We start from the raw sequence: 23,708 nt of genomic DNA on the forward strand, positions 1-23,708 counted from the left end.
TGATGGGGTGGGTGAGAACATTTAGCAGAATCTGTTTTTCAAGCCAGCATCTTGCCGAGTTGCAAATTATACTTCCAGAAATGCTCTGTCCTTAGTTCCCTGGTTAAACGTGATGGTGCTCTAGGTGCAAAAAGCTGGCACTCTGCAGAGTTCAGTCCTCCTTGGTTTCCTTATCGCTCCTCTTGCTGCAGCCTCTCCGTAGGGAAACTCAGTCGGATCAATCTGATGGCACAGAATTGAGGCTTGGACTGGAGACAGTCAGGGTGGGGACAGATTTAAAGTGGTACAAAGGAAGTCCAAGCAGGAGTCAGCTAAACAGAAAGAGGGGGCTGAAAGCTCCCCACCCTGTCCATAGTGTGCATATCCAAGATAACGTAGTTACATTACCCTTTAACAGCCATGCTTTTCCCAGTGGCTGCAGGAGCATCAAGAGGTGGCTTTTCCTCCTCCTTCATGTTGATAGGCAAAGCGGGAATCCTGATCCACTTAAGCATGCCTTCGGGGCAACCCTTTTTAATGAAATCATGTGCCAGAAGAGGGAGTTTGCGTGTTCCGTTGCTGCCATCTGCTGTCGGGTATTTCTAATACAGCTCACACCAGATTTCTTTTTCTAAACAGCAACAATCAACACCACGCCGTCCATTAAGCAAAAGAAAGCGCACAGTCTGCTTAGGCACTTTGGATGGTGGAACACAACAGGGGGCCAAATGGGGACAAGGGCCAACCATGGCCGCCATGGGTGTCCCCAGAAGCCTCCTGCTTCTGTCAAAAGGATGAAGGGAGCACAGCATGCATATGAAAGGGGAGGGGGCTATGACATGACGGGTGGTGCTACTTTTCTCGTCCTGCCTCCCCCAGTGGATGCTGCTGACTGCCACCCCAGTCTGCTGCCCGAGGGCATGCAGGTCTCTCCAGTTGGTGTGCCACTCTGGCTGGCCACCCACCTGCTCCTATGCACTGTTCTGAGAGAGTCCTTGGAGGGATGCATGGTGAGGTGGCTGTGGCATCAGCCTATATAGGCAGCTGTACAGGGAGCCATCAGGGACAATTTGCAATGTGTTGCTGTGGGGATTCTGTCCACGTAGGATGAGGGGTAGCATGGCTTCCCCTGCAAGGCATATAAGAGAAGAATAGTGCAGAGGGAGCATTGTTTCCTTCAGCTGCCTCAGGCAGCAGGTCCTCTTGGGCCTCTACAAATTAAACATGCAAATCTCATGTGCAAGTCTGGTGAAACGATCAGTCTCATCTTGGAGCTGCTCTGACAAGACTCTCTGGCACAGGATCTAATCAGGGAAGGGGGAAATTGTTCTCATTTAGAAAACTAATGAGGACCTGACCTCCCTGAGGCCTGATCCTTCAGGCTACAGCCCAATACATCTAAGGAAGACGGCTCCGAATATAGAGTGGAATAAACTCCTGTACCTGACAATGCTCAATTGTACCATTTTGGCCCCTTGAATGGGTAAATAAGCTTATGAAGTTCAATTTTGCCCTCACTGGAGTGTAAGCAGATGAACAGCTCCAAACTGTGATTTGCCTACTGTCTACCTGGCCATGCTGTAGCTTCTAGATAGTCTTTCAAGAAATCATGAGAGAGTCTCACCCCATGTTTCCAGAACAGTTTTTTTTTATGTATATGGTGGCTAGTCTCCTTTTCATTTCCTTTTACCCAATATATTGCTCATCTTGGCTTCTGTTTCCTGCAATAACCCTACAAACAGTGCTGCTGACCAAGGTGTTTGTTCCCACAGATGTGGCCATCGGAGTGCCATTTGGCGGCATGACGAAGCAAGGAGTGATCTATGTGTATAACGGCCAACCGAATGGGCTGCACGCCAAGCCTTCTCAGGTATTGCAAGGCCACTGGCCACCTGGTCAAGTCCCAGACTTCTATGGATTTGCCCTGCGTGGGGCCAAAGATCTGGATGGAAACGGTTACCCAGGTGAGGATGACCTGTGAAGTAGTAACAGAAGCACATCTGAACTTGGGAGAGTGCATGTTTGGCAGGTCTGAGGCTGCAGATATGATGCCTATCATCTGGTGAACTCTTACAACATTCAATTCCATAGGAGCACTAAATATGTCCATGTGAAGTAACATAGCTGTTTTAATGAAACCCCATACTTCCATTGCAACCTGTAACAAAAAGATTGCAGTATGAAATACTCCCATTCACTGTTCAGTTTTCCTCTAACATAATTCCATTTCCCTTCTCACCTGGATTTCTATTCCCCCCTGCCTCCAGTTGCTGAACATTTTAGGGTCACTAATCATGTTTAGTCCCTTTGGGTTCATTTGGGGGGGGGTTTCCTGATGATTTCTTATACTTTTTAATATTTTCAGCCCCCACACCTACTGATTCCTTCTTTTGTATGGGAGGTGCCATTTTGACAGTCACACTGGAACACTGAAAGTAGCTGATTATATTCTTGATAGCTCTTAAATGGATGGCTGATTGAATGCCCTTGTTCAGTTTTCCACAGCTTAATTGTTTAGTGGGAGTGAGGCAACTTCTCTGTGTCCTTTCAGAAGTCACACAGAGGAAGAAGAAAGTCTTCAAATGATATTGTCAAATTCACTGCACCTAACTCATTCCCCAATAGTGTCTTTCAAAGAGGTTTTGTCACCAGTTTTCCAAAAGAAGTTTTTGCAGTTGGCAATAACCAAAATGTCTTAAGCTATCAAGAAATTATCACTCTTACAAGTTCATGAGATCTACCAATCTTAGATTCATACACCTATTAGCTATACAGAGCACTCAGAGGAGACTCCTCCAAATCAAACAGTTGGAGTATTGAGGCAGCCCTGTCTCTTGAAAGTTAGTTGTAATTGCTTTGAGGCCTTTTCCCCAAGTTTTGAGTGTGTTTGTGTGCACAGGCAGTTATTTCCCTCCACTGATGCAGTCATGCTCCAATGATTGGGGAAGGGTCCTGAAGCAGCCGCAGCAAGCTTTCAAAAGATGCACGTACCTTGATGCTCCAAGCGATAGATTCATATTCTTTGCATGGCCATAATACAAAGGTTGTCCTCTGTTCTAAGCATGCTGTTGTTTCAGACTTATCTGAATCATCTAGCCCTTCCAAAAATGATGTTTTGATGTGAAAGGTCACCAAGATGCCTTTCAGCATGCACTGTATTTTTCCCATAACCTGTGAGAAATTACTGGGTTTCACAGTATGTTATTTAGGCAAGCAAGTGTGTTTTTTCCCCTTTGCTTTAAAAACAGCTTCCTGAAATTATATCATGATTTGCAGTCACCATTTTTGGTTACCCGTCAAGTGCTCAGCAGACTGTCTCCTTTTTTGTCCTGCAGATCTAATTGTGGGGGCCTTTGGAGTGGATAGAACCATGGTTTACAGGTAGGTAAAGTGTCTGGAAACAATAAAGATGAGTCTTCCTTGGCCCTGTGCTGCTTGGAGCATATGGGAGTGGAAATGCAACACATCTAAAGCATAGTAAATTAAAGAAAATGATGAAGCAAATTTCCTCTAGAATAAGTGATGAGATTATGACTCCGTTGCAGGGTTCTATTTCTCTGTGTCTCTCTCTTGGATGCTGACTCTTTGTTTGAACACTCAGACATATCACGTTACTTGGCTGTCTTTGTAACTCCCCTTCTTCTGGAACTGCCAAGACAAGTCATGAATCAGGCTGTCTCATAAATCACTGGAAAGGTCCTGCTTATCGATGTATAATCATACAAATCTGCTCTTGAATTCCTAACCCTAGCCATGGGGCTGCTGCCATCTTGGATAACTGCCTCCAAGGAGTTTGTAGACAGAGATTTGAGCGGACTTCCCTCAGCCAGTGTGACTGTCTTGCCAAGCTTGATAGTAACTAAGTAAACCATCAACTTCCTAAGTCTTACGTTTCTCATTCCAAATAGAAAATTGCTTCCACTTTCTCACTTCTCTTATGCTTCCTTCCACAGAGGCCGCCCCATTGTTCATGCCAGTGCCACTCTCAGCATCTTCCCCACTATGTTTAATCCTGAGGAACGTGCATGCACACTGGAGGGAACTGGCACCCCTGTGGCATGGTGAGTAATACTGGAAGTGATCTTCTCACCGTGTCTCTTTGTGGCTCTCTAGAGCTACAGCTCTTAGGTCAGTTCTGGAGCATTTTCTCCCCAGTTCTCAAATAGTTAGTGGAGGGCTTGTGTTTGCATCCTGGTGTGCATGTTAATTTCTATACCACATTGGGCATATATGTATAAGAAAAATGGTTTAGGATATTTGAACATATCTGCCTGTTTTAACTATACAGTGGGCTGATCTGTATGTTGGTGAATAAAATAGTGAGAGCAGAAGGAGGTACAAGTGTTTGTGCCAGCTGTCATTACCAGCAGCTGCTATTCTTACCTGTAGGCTCCTAACCAGTGTTTCTCAACCTTGGCATCTTTAAGATGGGTGGACTTCAACTCCCAGAATTCCCCAACCAGTATGGCTGGCTGGGGCATTCTGGGAGTTGAAGTCCACCCTTCTTAAAGTTGTCAAGGTTGAGAAACACTGCTTATCACCATATAAGGTCTTATCTAGGCAGTCCTGAATCTGTAGTTCAGTCTTCTCACCCTGACCCCCTACAGATGTTAGGGAAGAAAACGTACAGAATCCAGAGCTTCACATGCTGGCTAAGAATTCTGGGAGTCCTGACCATCTGAGAAATACGCAGTTAGGAACACAGACTTAGTTATCCTGCCTATCTCCAGTCAATCACTCTATTCAAAGCTATCTAAAAGCAGGAGCCATTTGGAGTGAATCATCGAAAGGTGGTGAGATGTGTTCAAGAAGAGGCTAGACAGCCATGTGCCTGGAATGCATTAATTTGGATTCCTGCACAGAGCAGGGGGACGGTGGCCTTAATGTCCCCTTCCAAGATTCCATGACTCTAAGAAAGCAGTGTCTAGTATGATATTTTATGGCAGCAGTGGAGTAAGTTATCACAGGACATTTTCAACTTGTCTCTGTGTGCCAAAAATAACATGGAGACCAGCCATGTGTCTTGCAGATTTGCTTGGCTAAGTAGTGCGGGTTCTCCATCTGTGACAGGGATAGTAGAGGAATTTATTTATAGACAGTTTTTTCAAAAACTCAGCTCCATGGGGCTGTTCTGGCTGCTTGTCAAATCTGTCCTTGAACTGGGTGATTGTCCAGCTCATGACCCAGCCGGGACCACATGGCTGGGAGGAGAGGCTGAGTAAGCCAGACAGAGCCCTGCCTGCCCCTGTTTACCCCAGTCAGGGTGTGATGATTTTATTTTCTCCACTGTTACAGCCAAGAAAGGTCCATAGAATAACCCTCTCCTTCTACCCTTCCTCTTCTTGCTGGGCAGAGCTGTGTTTCCATTTGGGTTGCAATACTGGACAATCTGGTCCTCCAGGCACATATCAAGTTTCCTTTTTGTTGTGACAAAATACTTTTCAGTAATGGATGTAGCCTCAACCAGTCTTTTGAAATAGGCCCATACTAAGCCCCATTCTATTGCCCAGGAGATTTTTCAGCCTGAGCATTCCCATTCATGCCTAACTCTCTTCTCTTCAGAGTCCACCGTCTCTCACAGATTTCTTACGTTGGCTTATTGCTCCTTTTTTCTCACATGTCAACAGCATCAACTTGAGCTTCTGTCTGAATGCATCTGGGAAACATGTGCCTGATTCCATTGGTGAGTAACTGAGGGCAAAAAGGGAAAAGATTTTGCAGCTGTTGGGCCAATCTACTTGTCCTCACACATCTATATTGTTGTCAGTTTCGGAATCTACACATAGATCCAGGAGTTGGTCCAAGCTCAGTGGAGATCAAGCTGAAGTCACTTTACCAGTTCTGTCTTAGGAGGGCTCTATACTCAGAAGCTGGCAGTGAGACCCTGGAGTGGTTTTGGAGAATAGAAAGACAGCTAAAACACAAGCAGTGCTGTAATCAGAAAGCTATCAAATGGTAGACAGGCCTTGATAAAGCTAGAATGGTCAAGAAAGAAGCAAGATGTTTTGCCTTTGCTGATGAGGAATGTTGGGAGTTTTAGTTCATCATTATAGAGAAGGCCAAAATTATGGCTTATGGGATTTGCTTTTCTTTCAGATAGATCCTTGAGATTCATCAACTAGAGTCAAACATGGTAAACAATGCTGTATCTCAGTTGGCTCTGCTTTCTCTCTTACCTGGACAGGATTCACTGTGGAGCTGCATCTCGACCACCTCAAACACAAAGGAGCAGTAAAGCGGGCCCTCTTCCTGCGTTCCCAGCAATCCCACCTCATTCAGACTCTCCAAGTCCGCAATGGAGCCAGTTCAGAGTGCCGTGAGATGAAGATCTACCTCAGGGTGAGTCTACCTCTATGAATCCTGACTTTCCCTCTTGTTGTCAACTGCCTTCTCCAGAATGAGAAACATCCCATGACTCCTCTGATGATGTTCACTTTTGCCATGCTGTCCCAAATAGAAGAACTATGTGTTGTGATGGTTGGGAAGTATTTAGAAAATGACCCTTGCTTTGTGCCCCATTGGGACAGTAGACTTGCTCCAAGTGGAGGCCTTCAGCAGATCTGTGTACTGGAGCCTTGCCCACTAATGAAACTATTAGAAAACACCCTGATGTGTAGAACTACGCACCTAAGTCATTAAATATCTGCTAAGATGGACATGTATTTAAAAGACTCAAAACAGAACGGTATATAGAGTAGAATATCAAATTAGGCCTGGGAAGGCTCAGGTTCCATCTCTTCCCAGCCACTCCACCCCCCGCATCCAAACTACTGCGCAGGGTCCTTAGGATAAAATTGGAGGTAGCAGAAGGAGAATCATGGACAACCACCATGAGCATCTTTTGAGGAACAGTGGAATACAGATGCAACCAGTTCTGTTTGTCATAGACATACTGACATTGTTTACAGACAAGAGAGACAGCAAGAAGAGGTCTCTGCCTCAAGAGCTTGCCATTTTCAACTACAGAGCAATAACTGAGGGATAGGAGTGTAGGAATATTGTAACTATAGTGCAGCTGGGATGTTGTTGGTTATGAAGCTCTGGTTGCTGAGGAGCCAAAAGAGAGCAAGCAAGCCCATATTACAGCATGTATTTCTTCATGGCATTTGGTGGCTTATTCCTCACCATGCCCAATGTCTTTTTCTGTCTCTCCAGAATGAGTCAGAATTCCGGGACAAGCTCTCCCCCATCCACCTGTCACTGAACTTCTCACTGGATCCAGAGGCGCCACGTGATGCATATGGTCTTCAGCCCATCCTTAACTACCACACACGCAACCACATTGAACAGAAGGTATGATCTAGGCAGCCTTTGAAGGCATCAAAGAAGGCTGTGCTTAGTAGAATAATGGAAGCTGTGAGTGTTGCTTGCAAATGAATTGGATGCTAGCAACTCAGAAGGAACTTCTGTTGTTCTTGGTGGGATTGACTGAAATACAACTTTAACCATCTGGCAGGAGAAGAAAGGCCATGTGGGGTCAATAGGTAAATGAATGAGGTCCATGATTCCTTTTTCCCCCACCCAGCTTAATTTATGATTGAACACTTTTCAATCCCAAAAGAGCTCCAGTGGGAGGTCTTATTTTCTCCAATGCTGGAGAGGCTGTTGTGTAATAGAGTGGGATGCCCTGGCAGATACGTACCTTTATGAAAATGAAATCATATTTTATAATGGATGGGCTATTGATTTCATTTGCTTGTGTAACTTTCCCAGAATGTGTGATTCAGTTGGTTTGTTCATGCAATTGGAGACTCTAATCTGAGAACAACCTTTTCTGTGCAAGTGTATTCTAGGTGTATTCTAGGCATGACTTTGGAGGATGGAGCAGCTGCTAGGTGGATTAAAGATGAACTACCAGTTTTTAATCCCTATATACCTTTTCCATGGGGTTGCCAGTCTGGGATTCGTAGGATAGTTCATGAATGAAAGACATAAATCAGTATAATCCTTCTAACACAGGTGAGCATGTAGAGTTTCGTTTGACTCATAGTTGGAATTCTTTCCCAGGCCCAGATTCAGCTTGACTGTGGAGAGGACAACGTCTGTGTCCCTGACCTGCAACTTGATGTCTTTGGGTAAGTCTCTGCCATGTCATCTCCTGCTGTGTCGCAAACAAGGATGAAGGTGGACAACTGTACTGCTTGTGCGTAGAGGAATGTAGCTGTCAGAATCCTCGCAATCGATTGTCTTGCTAGTTTCCTTGCTACATTTCTGCCGTTACAGAGACAAGGGTGGGGGGCAGGTTGGAAGGTGAACTGTTAGGCGCAGATGGACTGTTATCGGGTTCTCAGGAATGCCCAAGGCTGTATCAGCGTGAGACCAGGGGAGTACCATTGACATGTGTAAGAGAGACTCAGAGACAGAAGGGGGAAGGTGAAATGGGAATGGGGTAAAATCAAGTTTTGGTGCACGCAGGACTCAGTTCCAGCAATGCTCTAGATCTGTATGCTACTTCGCAATAAATGAACTTTTCTTTGAACCTGCAACAGTTTCAAGGGGAGTTGCTTTCATTGGGAACTGAGTACCACAATTTCTTACAGTAGCTTTGGCCTTCAGGAGGAGGAGGGAGGGGGAAAGTGGTTGTTCAACCCCAGAAAGGTAGAAAGTGTAAGAAAGAAACTCAGAACAGCCCTGCCTTCACCTCGTTGTCCTTCAAAAGGGGCCCAAAGGGTTTTGGACAAGCTTTCAAGATTCTGTTACTAGGCCCTACAACAATAAAGCAGCCCTCCCGGAACCTCTCCTGGGTCTGTTTCTTGATCCAGGCTATCTCAAAGGACTGCCATTGTGTTTTCTTGATATCCCATCCCTCAGGAAATCTGAGCAGACTCCTCTCCCTAAATCTAATATTTTGCATCCTGTTTTGAGCACAAGCTTGACTTTGGGACAGTGAAGCAATGGAAGTGGTCTGTGTCCCATTCAGTAATGCTGGCCTCCATTATCTGCTCGTTTGCAAATCAACTCTACCTTTTTAGTAGTGGTGTGCTTAACATCGTGCATTTAAAATGGCTGTTCTGAGGTTGAGAGGGTTGTTCTTTCCTTTAGCAGCAGACACCTTCTGTCTGAATCTCTACACCAGTCAAAAGAGGAAATGTGCAGTCGTAGAGTACATGCTTTGCATGCCAAAAATGTTCCATTTTAAAGCTTGGCTAAGAAAGAAATGTCAGAAAGCCTTTGCTGATCAGTGTGGACAAGAATGAGCTAAATCATAGCTGTACTATCTGACCCCTTCTTGAGTGCAGATCCCAGAGATGTCCAAAAACAATTATTATGTTATAATTTTTAGTATTTCAGAGAGTCAATGTATTAACTGTATTTAACTTTAATTAAATGTGGTTGGAAATGAAATGAAATTGCCCTGCCTCTCTTGATTACTGTCTGAAAGGCAGGGTGCACAATACCTCTCAGCCTGAAAGAAGTTGCACCACTCTGGAATTAAGTGGATCAACAGTCTGACCTGGTCAAAGGCATCTTCTTAAGTTCCAGAGTTTCTTCAGAAGCAATTTGAGAACCTTTTCCTTCTGATCCTCTTTGATACTATTAAAGAAACTCTTGTTTCATGGTGTGAGGAAGCCTTCTCTAATCTCATACCTTCCAGATGTGTTCTCAAAATACCAACTAGGAGCAGTGGACTTGTAGTCCAGTCACACCTGGAGAGGACCAGATTGGGAATGCTCATGTAGGGAGTCATCTGCATTTTGATAGCCAAGGGAAACACAATTGAGCACATTCCAAATGCCTGGTGTGGCTCTATCTGCTTGTGATAAAAATGGAAACTTCTAATGTTTGTTGTGGTCTTTTTCCATCAAGTTTATGCTTCATAATAACTGTTAATACAGAACAAAACAGGAATCCTTTTTCTATGCTGCAGGATTTTTATCTGGCATGGACACCAAGCACAGTGATTTGATTCATGTGCATAAAACCTAGGAATCAACCAAAGTTTCAGGTGCTTGAGAAGAACAAACATTTTCACATGTTACAGGGGAAAAAAAAACTTGAAACACTCCAGGGCTTGTTGGCTCATAGGTTGTAGAACACCTTCCTACCAAGGTGGTGGAGAGTGGTGTGCATTTCAGATTGATTTAAATTGTATGCCTGAAAATTCAGATGACTAGGGTCATCTGAGAGGGAAAAGGGCTACCTTCCCTGAGCTCTCTGAATGGTGTGCCTGAATGTTAGCTTTGGAGCGCTTCGTTTTAATGTGTGCTCTTATTTGTTTTGGATTTCACCCTTTGCAGGGACCATACTGTTGTCTATCTGGGAGATAAAAATGCACTGAACCTTTCATTCCATGCGGTGAATCGCGGAGAAGGTGGCGCCTATGAAGCTGAACTCCATGTTACAATCCCACCTGAGGCAGACTACACAGGAGTTCAACGCAACTATGGGGTAGGTGCTCGATAATAAACCTTCTTCCTCAAACCCAATGACGTTACATCCTATTGGTTGTAAAAATAGAGCATGAGTTTAGTATGGAGACTTTCCTTCAGAGATAGACAGTCTGGGACACATCTTCTGTACTTCGAGCAAAGTGTACAAGATTGTGAATTGTGGGTGTATGTTGTGAATTCCTGCATGTCATTATAGGTAGTCCCCAGTTTAAGAACGAGTTCCATTCCCAAGGTCTGTCTTTAAGTCCAATTTGTATGTAAGCCAAAACAGTATTATTGTATAATACAGTACTGTATAAGTAGTATTGTGTATTTAACTCGAATCATTGTGTATTTAATTCGAATTTTGCTACAATAATCTCCATTCTTAACTATGGGTCATCTGTAAACTGGGCATTCTTAACCCAGGGACTACCTGTATTCCAGACTTCTAGAGGAGCAGAAATACAGGAGTTTTATGGCATCTTAAAAACCAACACATTAAATTAGTCTTCAAAAGCTTATGCCGTAATAAGTGTGCTAGCCAAAGGTACCATACAACTCATTATTTCCAAGCGTGCAAGCCTTCATAAGGTGACTCTATTTCAGTTGCCAATCAGTATTGATTTGGTAGTTGTTCATGCTCCTCCCCCACCACTACAATAGTTAGTCTATTTGGTTATTCTATGAAAAAAGTGCATTTTTAAAGTGTCCCTGATTAATCACAGGCACATTTTTAAAAATAATAAATATTTTAAAATTGAAGAATTAACAAAAAGTATGGTGGCAAACACCATTTTAGAAAATCTCTTTGGGGGTGAAATTGTGTATATCATGGAAATCCAACAGTGAATAAATAAAAACCTTCTTTTCTCTCTTTCTTTCCCATCCCAGAAGGGAATGCTTTTACTAAGCTGGGTCCTATTTGTGTTAGGTATACATCATTATAAATAACTATTTCATCAGAACAGTTTTTACTTATGTACAAACTGGTCGCAAATGAAGTGGATTAAAGCTCATATGACAAGTCTGTTAAGTTTTCTATCGTAACAGTGAGCATTGGGGGAATTCTCACAAGTAGGACAAGAGAATGGTAGCCTTCATCCACCTTTGCTCTTTAGCCATTGGCATCCAAAGCTTTTTACCTTTAATGCTGATGATAACATATGACTAGTAGCTACTGATGGCCTGCTCCTCCATGGATTTGTTTAAATGTGTTTCTTCTTTGTCTTTCCTTTAGAACATTTCCAGCCAGAGCTGCCGCTATGACACCGTGAATGACACAAATATGGTTATCTGTGACCTTGGCAATCCAATGAAAGCAGGTGTCAGTGTGAGTGTTTGTGTTATGCGCTAAGGTGTGTGCTTGGGTCAATCAACATGTGACTATTGCAACCAAAACAGCCCACTCTCCCTTGCACTGATGATGTTGCCTAGCTGGGTAATGAAACATTGGCATCCAAAGCTTTTTACCTTTAATTGAGAAGATAAAAAGAACAAGAAAACAGCCACGTTCGGAGAGCACCAAGAACCCAACATTTGCAACCACTGATGGAAGAAAACTGGATAAAGAACTTGATTTGAACGCCTCTTTTTTTCTTTATTCTTTCTAGCTCTGGGGTGGCCTGCGCTTTACCGTGCCTCGTGTCACCGATGCTAAGCCATCCATCCAGTTTGACTTCCAGATTCACAGGTAAAAATGCCCTAAAGAATCTGTCAGTACCCCCTACTCCCTTCATCTTGAGCTCATGGACAGGTCTGGCTGCCCTTGAGGTCCTGTGAACTTTCTTTCTTGCACAATATTTTAGCCTGCACACCTCACTAGTCCCACATAGCCATATCTGTTTTTCACAGCAAGAACGCAAACAATTCTCATAGCGAAGTGGAATCTTTCATCCTGCGGGTTGAGGCTGCCTTTCGCATTTCATCCCATGGGTAAGTATCATGCCAGGAGTAATTTTTTATCTTCAATTATTCAAAGAATGTCAAAGGCCCATCGTTGCCTGCAAGCCGTGCAAATGCTACAGGTTAATCCCAGATGGATGAGGGCAAATCACTCCTTACTCAGTAGCAAAGATAAGCATCCTGGCTGGGGAATTGTGAGAGTTGAAGTCCACACATCTTAAAATTGCCAAGGTTGAGAAACACTGGTTTATACAAATGTAAACAAACCTGCTTCAGCCATTGCCCTATACAACACTGAACCTCTTAGATAAATTGAGCTGCTAAAGGAATCATTTGCCTATGGTAGGTTTTTCTACTGATGTCCACTATAATAGTGAGTGGCAAATGAGGCAGACCTTTTTTCATAGCATAGTAGCTCTCTGAATTCCCTCATATCAGCAAACAGGTAGCACTAGAACTTTTTGAGTAAAACAAAAATGTCTCCAATTTTTTCGCCATTGAAAGAATTTCATCTGATACAGGCTTTCATGGCTGTTATCTGTTGGGCAGCGTTGAGCTTCAGGGTTTAGTGACTGTAGTCTAGACAACAGGTTTCCTGACATTTTTGCCAGCAACTATGGCATCTTCAAAGGCAAGGTGGTCTGCTACTCTGGCAAAACATTCAGAAATCTACTGTCTAGACCACAGTCACTAAACCCTGAAGCTCAACACTGCCTAATTTCACCTGAATTCCCCAAGTACAGCTGAAATCAGAGTTTTAAGATGGGTGAAATAACTAAGAAATGGTCTGTTTTGGATCTTCACTATATTTGTCAAAGATCTTTTTCTGTTCTCCCTGAAATGAAGACATGGTCTGCTTTTAGAAGAGAACTCTTTGATCACCACTTGCTGCTATATTTATTGCTTGGGAAATATGCACATCTGAATCTGTCTCATGCAACCAAGTCTTCCACATCTGTATCGGAGAGGTAATGTTAGAAACAGTGTTGACATCCAACACGGGACACTAAGTTTAGTTGAGTTGACTGAGAAAAGTGGTAAATCAGAAGGAAACACAAAAATCTTGCAATATTTTAAGGTGCTATAAAAATCAGTCAGTATGACAATCCTCTTAGCCAAGGATGCATGGCCCATAGGTCAATTTTCACTGTGCTGATTGCATGAGTTCTGTCTGGAACTCACTCCCATGGTCTTATTTGACAACAGTGAAACACTACTTGCCTTGACATTTTCTTATGGAAATGCAAGTGCTCCCCCATGTGGTAGCAACTGGTATTTACCCAAGGAGAGCTGTTTTTCTTCTGAAACATTTCATGTAGCGAGCAGGATTATCTCCTTCAGGAAGAACAAACAGGTCATTCAACTAGATTTACCTAAAGCTTGGTTAGCTTATATTCAAAGAATATGCACCCGGAGAGACAATATGATTTTCCATGTGATTTTACGTCCCATTTTGGAATGTATGAATCAGCTTTTAATTCAAATACTTCGAGAAGACAATCCATTTGATTACAGTGATTAGCAAATGTCCTTGATTAGTTAGCATTCTCTTGAACAAAAACTGTACAGTTATTTAAGTCACTAGTCAAAACTTGAAACTGTTGGTCAAAAGTTTAGAGAAGCTTTCTTCCTGCAGTAGTCCTCATGAATCTTAATAGCAACTTCTACATCCAGTGGTTTCCTAAAAAATGCCTGTTCCTTAACTGGCAATTGCCTCTAGGCAGGCTAGTAGCTTTTACAGGAGTAGATTAGAATAATCTAATTGAAGCAATTTAAATGAATACTGTCTTAATCATAGAAGACACACGTGTGATGGAATTTCAAGAGACTTAAAAGCCAGGAACGGGGAAGCACTAGCCTACAGCCCTGAAGCCTCTCTACTTCTCATGCTTGGAATTTTAGGAAGATCCTGTCTCTTCCTTTCTCAACCCTGCCCCTGAGAGCCACACTGTTCCATGTGTCTCTCTGTTCCTGTTTCCAAAAAACCCAGAGTTTTTCACAGGCTTCAGGGAAGGGAGAGCCTCTGGCAGTAGTCTCCAAGACCTGCTGGTGAACTTCTTCCCCAACATTTGCTGTTTAAAATGCCAAGAATTAAATCCTAGAGGTTCTTCAGGCAGAGCTTACGTTATCTCCACAACTAACCACTACCTTCCTTCTATACCTAGGCTTCCTAGACATTTCCTGTTTAATTTATAAAACCGTTTTGGGTTAATGCCTCCTAATTTATCAAGTGGTAGAACATTAATGAAAAAAATACCATTTCAGGGGGTTATAATCCGAGGAAGTCTGACCGTATGCAAACTTCTGTTTTATGATAACTTTATTAAATTTTTGAATACAAAAAGATAAAAACTAACAAGAGCTAGAAATCAAGAAGAGAAATAGAAAAGAAGAAAGAATAAAGAGAGAGAGGAAAAAGTGCAGGAAAGTAAAGAAAAAGGAAACAGAAATACAGAAAAATTATTTCTGACTTCTTTTGCAACAGATATAAGTAAAACATACACTAAATTCTTACTCTATGATTTCAAGTTAACATCCATTTTTTCTATAATCTATTAATTTGACTAAGCATCAAATCCATATATCATAATTTCATTTTTTTCTGTTTCCTGCAAAAACTCCAAAAGGGGTTTCCAATTAGCTTTAATATTAGCCAATGTCTTTGCTCTAATCAAAGCTGTCAATTTCTCCATCTCAGCCAGCTCCATCAGCTTTACAATCTGTTCTTCCATCGTAGGTAATATCAAGTCTTTCCATCTTTGGGCATATAAAAGCCCCACTGCAGTTATCATATATAAAAACAAAAGTCCATGAGATTTTTCCAGTTGTTTCTCCATCAGCCCCAAAAGAAATGTCTCTGGTTTCGATTGTATATTAATCTTCCAAATCTTCTGAATTAGTATGTGTATTTGAGTCCAACATTTTTTAGCGTTATTACATGTCCACCAAAAGTGTATGCAAACTTTTCTCATCAAACTCTTGATTGAAGGATGTGTTGATTTATCAGACAAGGTGGACGAGATCAAAATGTTGAGTAGAGCAACCCATTTGCAGACCATGGTCTTAAGACCTATAATTCAGCAATTACATTCAAGACCAGGTCTGGGCCTGGTCAATTCTTGAATAGGAGATGTTAAGTAATCTCATATATACCATCTTGAGTTTCATCGTGGGCTGAAGGCAAACCGTAAATGCACAACTGGTAACACCCAGTCAACCTTGGCTGAGCTCAAAAACATCTTAGCAGGACTCCCTCCAAGGGGTGCTTGGATGGGAGACCACCAAGCAGCCACAGGGTAGCAAGCTGGATGGGGAAGACTGACTATACTTTTATTTATAAATGTATCAAAACAAGATGTATTAAAACAAAGGTGCAAAACTTCTGTTGGCTCAGGGGCTGCAGTGGGCTTTGAATAGCGCTATGGCAGCCATATTCTAAAAGGGGCAGAGCTAGGGCCGCTTTTAATATTTTTATTGAGGGGGAGAACCAAAATATTTTTATTATTGATTTTTAGTAGGTATTTTATTCCATAATGTTTCAATCTGTATGCACTGTTATTTTAGTAACGAAAATGAAGTTGCATACAAGACTGAAACAGCTGATTGTTAATTCGTCGTATCATATAGTTTTAATTTTTTTGCACTCTATTTAATAAAACAGAACAAAGAGAAGAATAAAACAATAACAAAAGGAAAAAACACAGGAAACAACAACGAAAGTTTTATATATATAAGGGTTTCTCGTGCGTGCGTGTGTGTGTATGAAATTTTATATAACAGTTCATATTTCATTATATCTGTCCCTATACATCAGATCTTCAATTCTCTCAGTAATTGAGGCCATAAATTTGTCTTTTCAGTGTTAAAGAACTAGTCTATTAGCAGTAAGAAGGAAATGGAAAATCCATTGGCATAGTTCAGCTGTCAATTACCATGTAATAAGTATGTAGTTCAAAAGAATATGGACATATAAAAATATTAAGCTTCATTTCAAAGTCAGTTTAATACATATGTAATTACTTTTTTCCAGAACATAATAACCTTAGGACATAAAAAACATATATTTTAATAAAGCATTATTCTTGTTGCATGCTTTTTTGTTACTATTTTATTATTTATCTCTTTGTTCTGTTTTACTACATAAATAAAACACACATAAAAATAATCATCATTATCATTGTATTGCTTAATCCTGAATTAAGTCCACTGCCTTGGGCAATTTATAGAAAAATGGGATAAAAATAATCAAATAATCAAATCATATTGGTGTAAAACATTAGTTTTGCAATTTGATTCTCGGTGAGAAAAAATAGAAAACTAGAAGGAGTTCAGTTTGGAAATTTATTCAGAAGAACACACATGTTCTGATTTCCATACTTACACATCACAGTAAAGGTCACTGCTACATTAGCAGACATCAGAATCATCTTCATGTGACATTTTAACTTGATTACTATCATTTTGAATTTGCTTGAATTTTGCCTCAAATCATTGAGAAATGGTTTGTTTTGGTCTTTTTAATTGCTCTAGTCCCTAGTCAACTGTGCATGTCTAAAATATTTTTTTCTACCGCTTCCGTAGAGCATCCATGCCAGACGCTGTATCTCTTCCCGGGTCTGGCTGGATCCCAGGTAGATCGGTGCAGCGTGAACAAGATGTTGGCCCTGGCGTCTGTCACGTCTATGAGGTGGGTGTTTGTTTCCTGCTGAGTAGAAGAAGCTGATAGAATAGCTGGAACTAGTTTATGGGCCAGATGTCCTTTGGGGAGCATATCTTTTTTGGGGAACAAATTCAGTTCCTGGAAGGTCCTTCTGTACCAGCCTTTTCCAACGTGGTATCTTCCAAATGAATTTAGCCTCAGCTCCCAAAATTCTTAAGGAACACGGCTGTAAGTTGTGCTGGTAGGAATTCCTGGAGTTTCAATCCTGTACATCTGAAAGACACTAAGAATAGGAAGACAGACCTAGTGCCACAAAAGCCAGATAGAACCTCAACATTCAAAGCAATATACCTGCATATGGTGGGGAAACATCAGGTGTAAGGGAGAAGTGAATTTTTCGTATCCTACTTGGGGTATTTCCAAAAGCAGTGGTTGGCTAGCCATGGAAACATTACTGATTTACTGACTATTCTTATGGCGCTATACTTTCTTTAGTTGCTGATCATTATATCTTTACGAGATGGCTACAGCTTGTCTGAGGGGAGGTCTTGTAGCTCAGTGGGACCTGTTTTGCATATGAAAAGTCCCAAGTTCAGCCCCTGGTCTCTCTGGCTAGCAAGGTCACTTAGCATGTGATAGGCTTCTCTGCATCTCAGCCTTGAAAGTCCAAGTAAACAAGCAGTCTCACCTAGGATGAAGCAGTTTCTTGATTCGTGGGGTAATTTCCTCTATTTTTTAATTTTCTCTTGTGCAGTTTGTCAATGAGGGGCCCAGTGCCATCAGTGAAGGAGTTTTAGACATCAGCTGTCCTCTCCGAGTACAAGGGCGAACTGTACTGTATGTCACACGCTACATGGTGCCAGCAAATTGTACCTCCAGCAGCCTCATCAATCCATCACGTCTGCAGGTAAAAGCTGACCTCCAATTGTGAGGGAGGGGGGAATACAAAGGATGGGAGTGGAGTGACTCCAAATGTTGAGTCTGGAGTTCAGCCACTGAAACTTAAAGGCTGCAGCTGAGATTGTTTAGAGACCCAAAATAAACATGGAGAGGGAAAAAATAATAAATTGAGAAAGACAGGAAATTTCCCAGTTTTGGCTACAAGTTATTTAGTTGCTTTCATAACTTGCCATGCTCTTCTCAGCAATGGGAATTTTGTCTGTTGCCCTGTCCCAAATCTTTTCCCTTTGGTAAGCTGCTTGGGTGGTTTGCCTGCAGATTTTATCAACATTTCAACAAGTAGCTTGTTTCCACAAAACATTTGCCTTTGCTCTATCTGGAACACAGACACGGCCAGTCACAGAGTTGTAAGAACAAAGGAGGACTCTCTGTCATCAGGATGTCTGCATCACGCAAGAGCCCTGTTCCTTGGGGTCTGCCAAAGCAATACTGGCATTCAAAAGAAGGCCCTTTTCGGATTGTCAGGTGCATTAAGATGCCCTTTGATACCTTGTAATCAGATCGCAAGGAAAGCGTTTTTTTTATAGGCCACAGAGAACTCTACTAACTTAATCAACCAGACTGGTGGCTGTAGAGAATTAATTTATGAAGATGACCAAATTCACGCTCTCTCTCTCTCTCTCTCTCTCTCTCTCTCTCTCTGGATGTTTAGCTAGAGCAGCCTCCAACACCTGTTCCTGGGCAAGAGCAGCACTATGTGCAGAAGCAAGATGGAGGATGGAACACCGGCAACATTGGGGGTACTTTCCCCCTGGTAAGCCCTGCACCACCCTTAGGAGGGTTTAAGGAACTCCTTAAAAAACACAAAGCTGTGCTCCTTAACCGTGACTCCTTTAGGATGTCTTAGGACCAGCCTCCCATTATCCCCAGCATCATGACCCATAGTCTTGCGGCTGAGGATGATAATTCCAAGGCAACTGGAAGATACAGGATGGGGAAAGCTGCACTAATGATTTCCTTAGACCACAGCTTTTGCTCATACCCTAATTTCACATTGTTCTTGTTACCGCTGTTGGCCGCCCAGAGTCTTGTTACCATTATTGGCTGCCCTGAGTTCATGGGAGTTGGGCAGCCAATAAATTTAAACAAATAAATACATGTGGAAGTGGTTTTCAAAAAGCAATACTATATACTACACGCAGTTCTATAGCTTATTTCCAAATCTAATTATTATTTTCCTTCTTTGCTATAGCTCTTAGGGATAAAGATGCATCTACAGCATATAAGAAGTTAGGCTTAATCTTCTGGCTCCCATTCACTTGGCTTTAATCACTAGAACAGCCTTCCCCATTCTGATGTCCTCCAGATATTAGACTGTAATTCTCATTTGTTGCATTGTTTGGGAATTCTCATAGTTCTAATCCAACCCATCAAGAGGACACTGAATCAAGTAAGGCCACACATTCAGGTTCACAAAGATGCTTGGTTCAAATTCGGTCTTGGAGTTGGTAGGATATTTTAATCTGATCTCTTATCTGATCATTCAACTTTCTTGCACTGCAGAAATGTGATGAGGACGAGTGTTTCCAACTGCACTGCCGCATGGGAGCACTGCAACGGCAAGAAAGCGTTAGCTTGCGTCTCTATTTCCGTATCTGGTCCAAAAGTTTTCAACAGGTAAAACTTGTTATTCCATTTTTGGTGTTCACCGAGCCTCAATTGTTTGTTTGTTTGGAACAAGTGTGTGTCTGCACCCAACCACTTTTTTTTTTCATCTTCCTTACTTGGCTGGTCTCGGATGTAGCAGTAGCTGGCACAGAAAGGAATGAAAGTTGAGGGAATAGCATAAATAAGGCTAAAAGTTCACGATTACCCACCTCTGATCTATATAAGTACTTGCAGAAAAAGTGTAATTAATAGTCCCAGCAGGAAAACTGTGGCTGCTCCCTCCCATTCATTTAGTATGAGTATTAGCTTTCATGGTATTAAGCCTTTGGGAATGAGGGTAGGGCGTTTGACTCAACGTTAGATGCACCAGAAGGGAAAGAACCTTAATATGGAGGAGTCAGCTATGGAGGAGTCAGCTGCCAAGGTTGAGAAACACTGTCTTAACGTTTGTGTAGAGCCATTTCTCATTGTTGTTTCCCCACTTGCAGAAAGAGAACAATCCCCATGCTATCCAGTGTGAAGCTGTCTACCATATGCAAAAGGTGCCCTACAAAATCCAGCCTCTAGAGCACCCCACCGCTAATCTGAAGGTCAGTACTAGTAGTAATGCAATAGTAGTAACATTCTGCCCTTCAGGATACCAGTTCTGCTAAGACACTGTTTCTCAACCTTGGCAGCTTTAAGGGGTGTGGACTTCAACTCCCAGAATTCCCCATCCAGCATTATAGTTGCCAAGGTTGAGGAGCACTGTTCTGAGATGATCATTCCAATTATATTAGTAAAATTAGAAGACATTTTGCCAAAACAGAGTGAGTGATTGGGATCAGCTCCCCACAGAGCAGCAGGTGGCTGTTAGCTCTGAATGAGGTGGGGTCAGTGCAACTTGGATATATTCTTGAAAAATGCATAAAAGGGAAGGTATGGAAAGAGTGCAAAAAGTGGAGTGGGATAAGTTATTCTCCTTCTCATAATTCTGGAACTCAGGTACTAGATTGCCTAATGAGGCTGAATGATGGGGAATCTAGGAAAATTAAGGAAGGACATCCTCTTTCCAGTGGCCTATTTTGAAGTTTATGAGAATGCCATACTTGGCACCATGGTGGATTTAGGATGCCTTATTCTTACTGATTTATTAGATTTATATCCCATCTTTGTTTTTCTACAGCTCAAGGCAGTGTACATGGTGTTCCCTCCTCCTATTTTCCCCCAAACAAGAACTCATACTCTCCCAGTTTCTTATTTACTGATACTACATAGGGTAAAATGATCCTCCTGTAACATTTTGAAGAATGATTGTATAGTATATATGCTAATCCAGCAGGGGTTAAATGCTACCAGTGTAACACCTTCAGTTACAGCTTTTGGATATCTCTTCTCTTATTCTTGCTTCCTTCGTGGTGGCAGGTGTCAACATCACTTCACTGGGCTAAGGCAGAGACTAGCCAAGGTGTTCCTCTATGGATCATCATCTTAGCCATTCTGATTGGACTGCTGCTGCTGGCACTGCTCATCTATGTGTTGTACAAGGTGAGCTCATGGAACAGTCTAGTAGGGGAGGAATTCAGGGTTGGGGAGGAGATGTTAAAGCTCAGATGTAAATTGGCTGTAAGGACTGCAGATGTAAGAAAAATATGAGTAAATAAGGAGGTGAAATCTCAGAAGCCAGCTGAAAGCTGTACAGGATTTTAAGAGGTGTCAGTGGGGAGTGGCTTCAGCACCCTGGACAGTACCTGACCCTTTGGCAACACCTGTGATTTTCTAGCCCTACCCTGGTGTATTCACTCTGAGTCATTTCCCTTGTTGAACAAGTCTACAGTTTGGCCTGCAACAGAGAGTTGCAGCCCCAAAGCACATATAACTACATTTTTAGCATTCAGTCCCTGCATGAAGCAGCCTTTATACAGTAACAAAAATGGCTTGAATCAATGTTTAGTGTTTTTAAGGGAGATGGTTTCCAATATTCAACTGAAACTCAGCAATTGGGGCATGATGCATGTGAATATGTGATTGAGCCAAGAGTGTTTAATTTTTATGGCTCCAGTCCTCATGAGAACTATGAACTTAATTAGATAGTACTAACCAGTGGGTTGAAAGCCAGTTTGGCGTGGTGGTTTAAGGCATCAGGCTAGAAATTGGAAGACTCTGAACTCGAGTCCTGCCTTAGACACAAAGCCAGCTGGGTGACCTTGGGCCAGTCACCCTCTCTCAGCCCTAGGAAGGAGACAATGGCAAACCACTTCCAAAAATGTTGCCAAGAAAACTGCAGGGGCTTGTCCAGGTAGCCTCTAAGAATCAGGAATCACTCAAAGGCAGTAAAAAACAACAACGGTGGGTTCATATTGTGAGATACTTAAGAGGGCTGGAAAGAGAAAACTGTCTCTTGTTTTTAGGTAAAATCTGGAAGTATTTCTGCACTAATTTGATTACAGGGGACTTAAGCAGGAACCGTAAACGTGCTTCCACAAGACCCACTCTATTGCAGTGGAATTTGCCCTAAAAAAGAATCCAGTGGGGGAAGTCTTGCAGAGATGCTGACCTGTCTCTCTTTCTTCTTTCCTAGCTGGGCTTTTTTAAACGCTCCCTCCCTTACGGCACAGCCATGGAGAAAGCTCAGCTGAAGCCACAAGCAACTTCGGAGGCCTAGCAGGCTCAGCGTTGCCCTCTGTGTATGTGTGTTGCTGCTGCCGCCGCCGCCCTGCAGAGAGGCACTAGGATCGCCCATCAAGAGCACCGGGGAGGAGGGGGGATTCCAGCCAACACTAGCAAGGCGTAGGAGGGCAGGGCCACAGACGCTGGGCCCCTGGACGGCGGCAGGGATCAGTGCACCAAGCACCTCTGCTTCCCCTCCGCAGAAGAGGCTCCAACCTCGACACTAGGTGCCCTCCGTTCCCACCCACCCCCGTCCCCTGGGGCTTCGATCCTACAAACAGCTCGTGTCCTGAACTGAGGTTTGCAGCAGGCATTTGCTTCCAGCCCAAGGGAATACTTGAAGCCGCCGGAGCGGCCGGTGCTGGCCTGATCTCAGGCCCCTTAAGTCAAGCTGTCTGTTCCGTCCGTCTGTGGGGAAGGGATTGTTGTTGTGGACAGTTTTTCAAGCTGCTGGTCTTCTTTAAATTGACACAGCTTGACTGAAAAAAAGAAAAGCACAATCACCTCCTGAGTCCAGCTCTTTCTCCTCCGAGGGCCAGAATGGAGGATCCTGGGCTCTCTCCTTTCCTGTCTTCCCCGGTTTGCTTCCTGTGGGGGACGACGTGGGGCAGAGACTTTAGCTGGGAAAGCTGGGTGCTCCCACAATGCCAAAGATTTGCCACGTTAGGAAGCCAAGCCATCACCCGGTGTCGGCCCGGACTCGCCGACAGTCTTCGCACTGATCTCCGGAAACCGCTAGAGATTTTTATTTTTCAGATGCCACTTTAATTAAAAGAGGAAGGAATGAGGAAGCTAGTGCCACCTCTTAGTAGCAGAGACAGGGGTTGCTGTTTTAATTTAAAATGTCCAATGTGCAATAAATGCTTCCCTATTTTCTACTTTGTCTGTTTACTTAGTAAAAGTTAGCAGCATGTGGTGGGGTAGGGGCGATATCCTCCAGAACTGCTCGCTTCTGTCCAAGGGAGCTGGAACGTTGATGGCGCAAATAAACAATAGGAGTCACATAAAAGGAAACAACTAAGCAAGAGACCTTTGTCAGAAGTAAATTATTTGGGATGGTTGTGAAGAATGAAGGAAAGCCTCACAAAACAGAATGCAGAAACCATTTTAGGAGGCCCTGAGGACCTTCCATGCCCATTGGGATTCATGTTATATGTCCCCAATCAGTATCTAACCTAATATGAAAGTAAAGGCATCGTAGCTGCACAAGTATTTATTTATTTAGGTCCTGCAGATATGTCTTAACATTTCTGTTGAGGCAGGTATGGGCAGCCTTTTTCAGCCTTGTTCTTCGTGTGCCCTGTTCTGGCTCTTGGTGTTGCAGGAATGCATGGGGCTAAATTTTCAGCCTGGTTTTTTTGGGTGGGGGGATTTTAAAGACTGGGTGTCTTAAGTATTTAAAAAAGCAGCATGAAGTGGGGCAAGTCAGCCTGATTTTGAAGGGAAGGGAATGGTTTCAAGGGGTGCAATGAGTGATCTAAATCCCTGCAAGAGTTAAGGCACTTGGTTTGCTCCTTAACTCTTCACTGCCCCAGTATTAAAAGTACAAGCAACTGAACATCAAATCTAGGGTTACT

At 42.8% G+C, this 23,708-nt stretch overlaps 1 protein-coding gene across 2 annotated transcripts in view; it reads left to right on the forward strand.

Annotated features, from left to right (window-relative positions):
• The window catches only part of ITGA5 (integrin subunit alpha 5), a 67,614-nt gene extending 44,605 nt beyond the window's left edge, over positions 1-23,009 (forward strand). For both annotated transcript variants that reach the window (XM_088137932.1, XM_088137933.1), the window contains exons 13-30: positions 1,752-1,943; positions 3,315-3,360; positions 3,933-4,040; positions 5,607-5,662; positions 6,164-6,318; positions 7,135-7,272; positions 7,987-8,054; positions 10,218-10,368; positions 11,590-11,682; positions 11,963-12,042; positions 12,204-12,284; positions 16,836-16,941; positions 17,669-17,821; positions 18,527-18,628; positions 19,378-19,491; positions 19,971-20,072; positions 20,887-21,009; positions 22,043-23,009. In XM_088137932.1, the coding sequence (XP_087994058.1) occupies positions 1,752-1,943; positions 3,315-3,360; positions 3,933-4,040; positions 5,607-5,662; positions 6,164-6,318; positions 7,135-7,272; positions 7,987-8,054; positions 10,218-10,368; positions 11,590-11,682; positions 11,963-12,042; positions 12,204-12,284; positions 16,836-16,941; positions 17,669-17,821; positions 18,527-18,628; positions 19,378-19,491; positions 19,971-20,072; positions 20,887-21,009; positions 22,043-22,126 (1,952 nt within the window). In that variant the 3' untranslated portion in view covers positions 22,127-23,009. The remainder of the gene's footprint in view (positions 1-1,751; positions 1,944-3,314; positions 3,361-3,932; positions 4,041-5,606; positions 5,663-6,163; positions 6,319-7,134; positions 7,273-7,986; positions 8,055-10,217; positions 10,369-11,589; positions 11,683-11,962; positions 12,043-12,203; positions 12,285-16,835; positions 16,942-17,668; positions 17,822-18,526; positions 18,629-19,377; positions 19,492-19,970; positions 20,073-20,886; positions 21,010-22,042) is intronic.
• The last annotated feature ends 699 nt before the right edge of the window (positions 23,010-23,708 follow it).

The sequence above is a fragment of the Python bivittatus genome, unplaced genomic scaffold (genome assembly GCF_059951505.1).
Source record: "Python bivittatus isolate LINGU-HERP-01145 unplaced genomic scaffold, Pbiv_v1 ctg000220_np1212, whole genome shotgun sequence".
NCBI classification, from domain to species: domain Eukaryota; kingdom Metazoa; phylum Chordata; class Lepidosauria; order Squamata; family Pythonidae; genus Python; species Python bivittatus.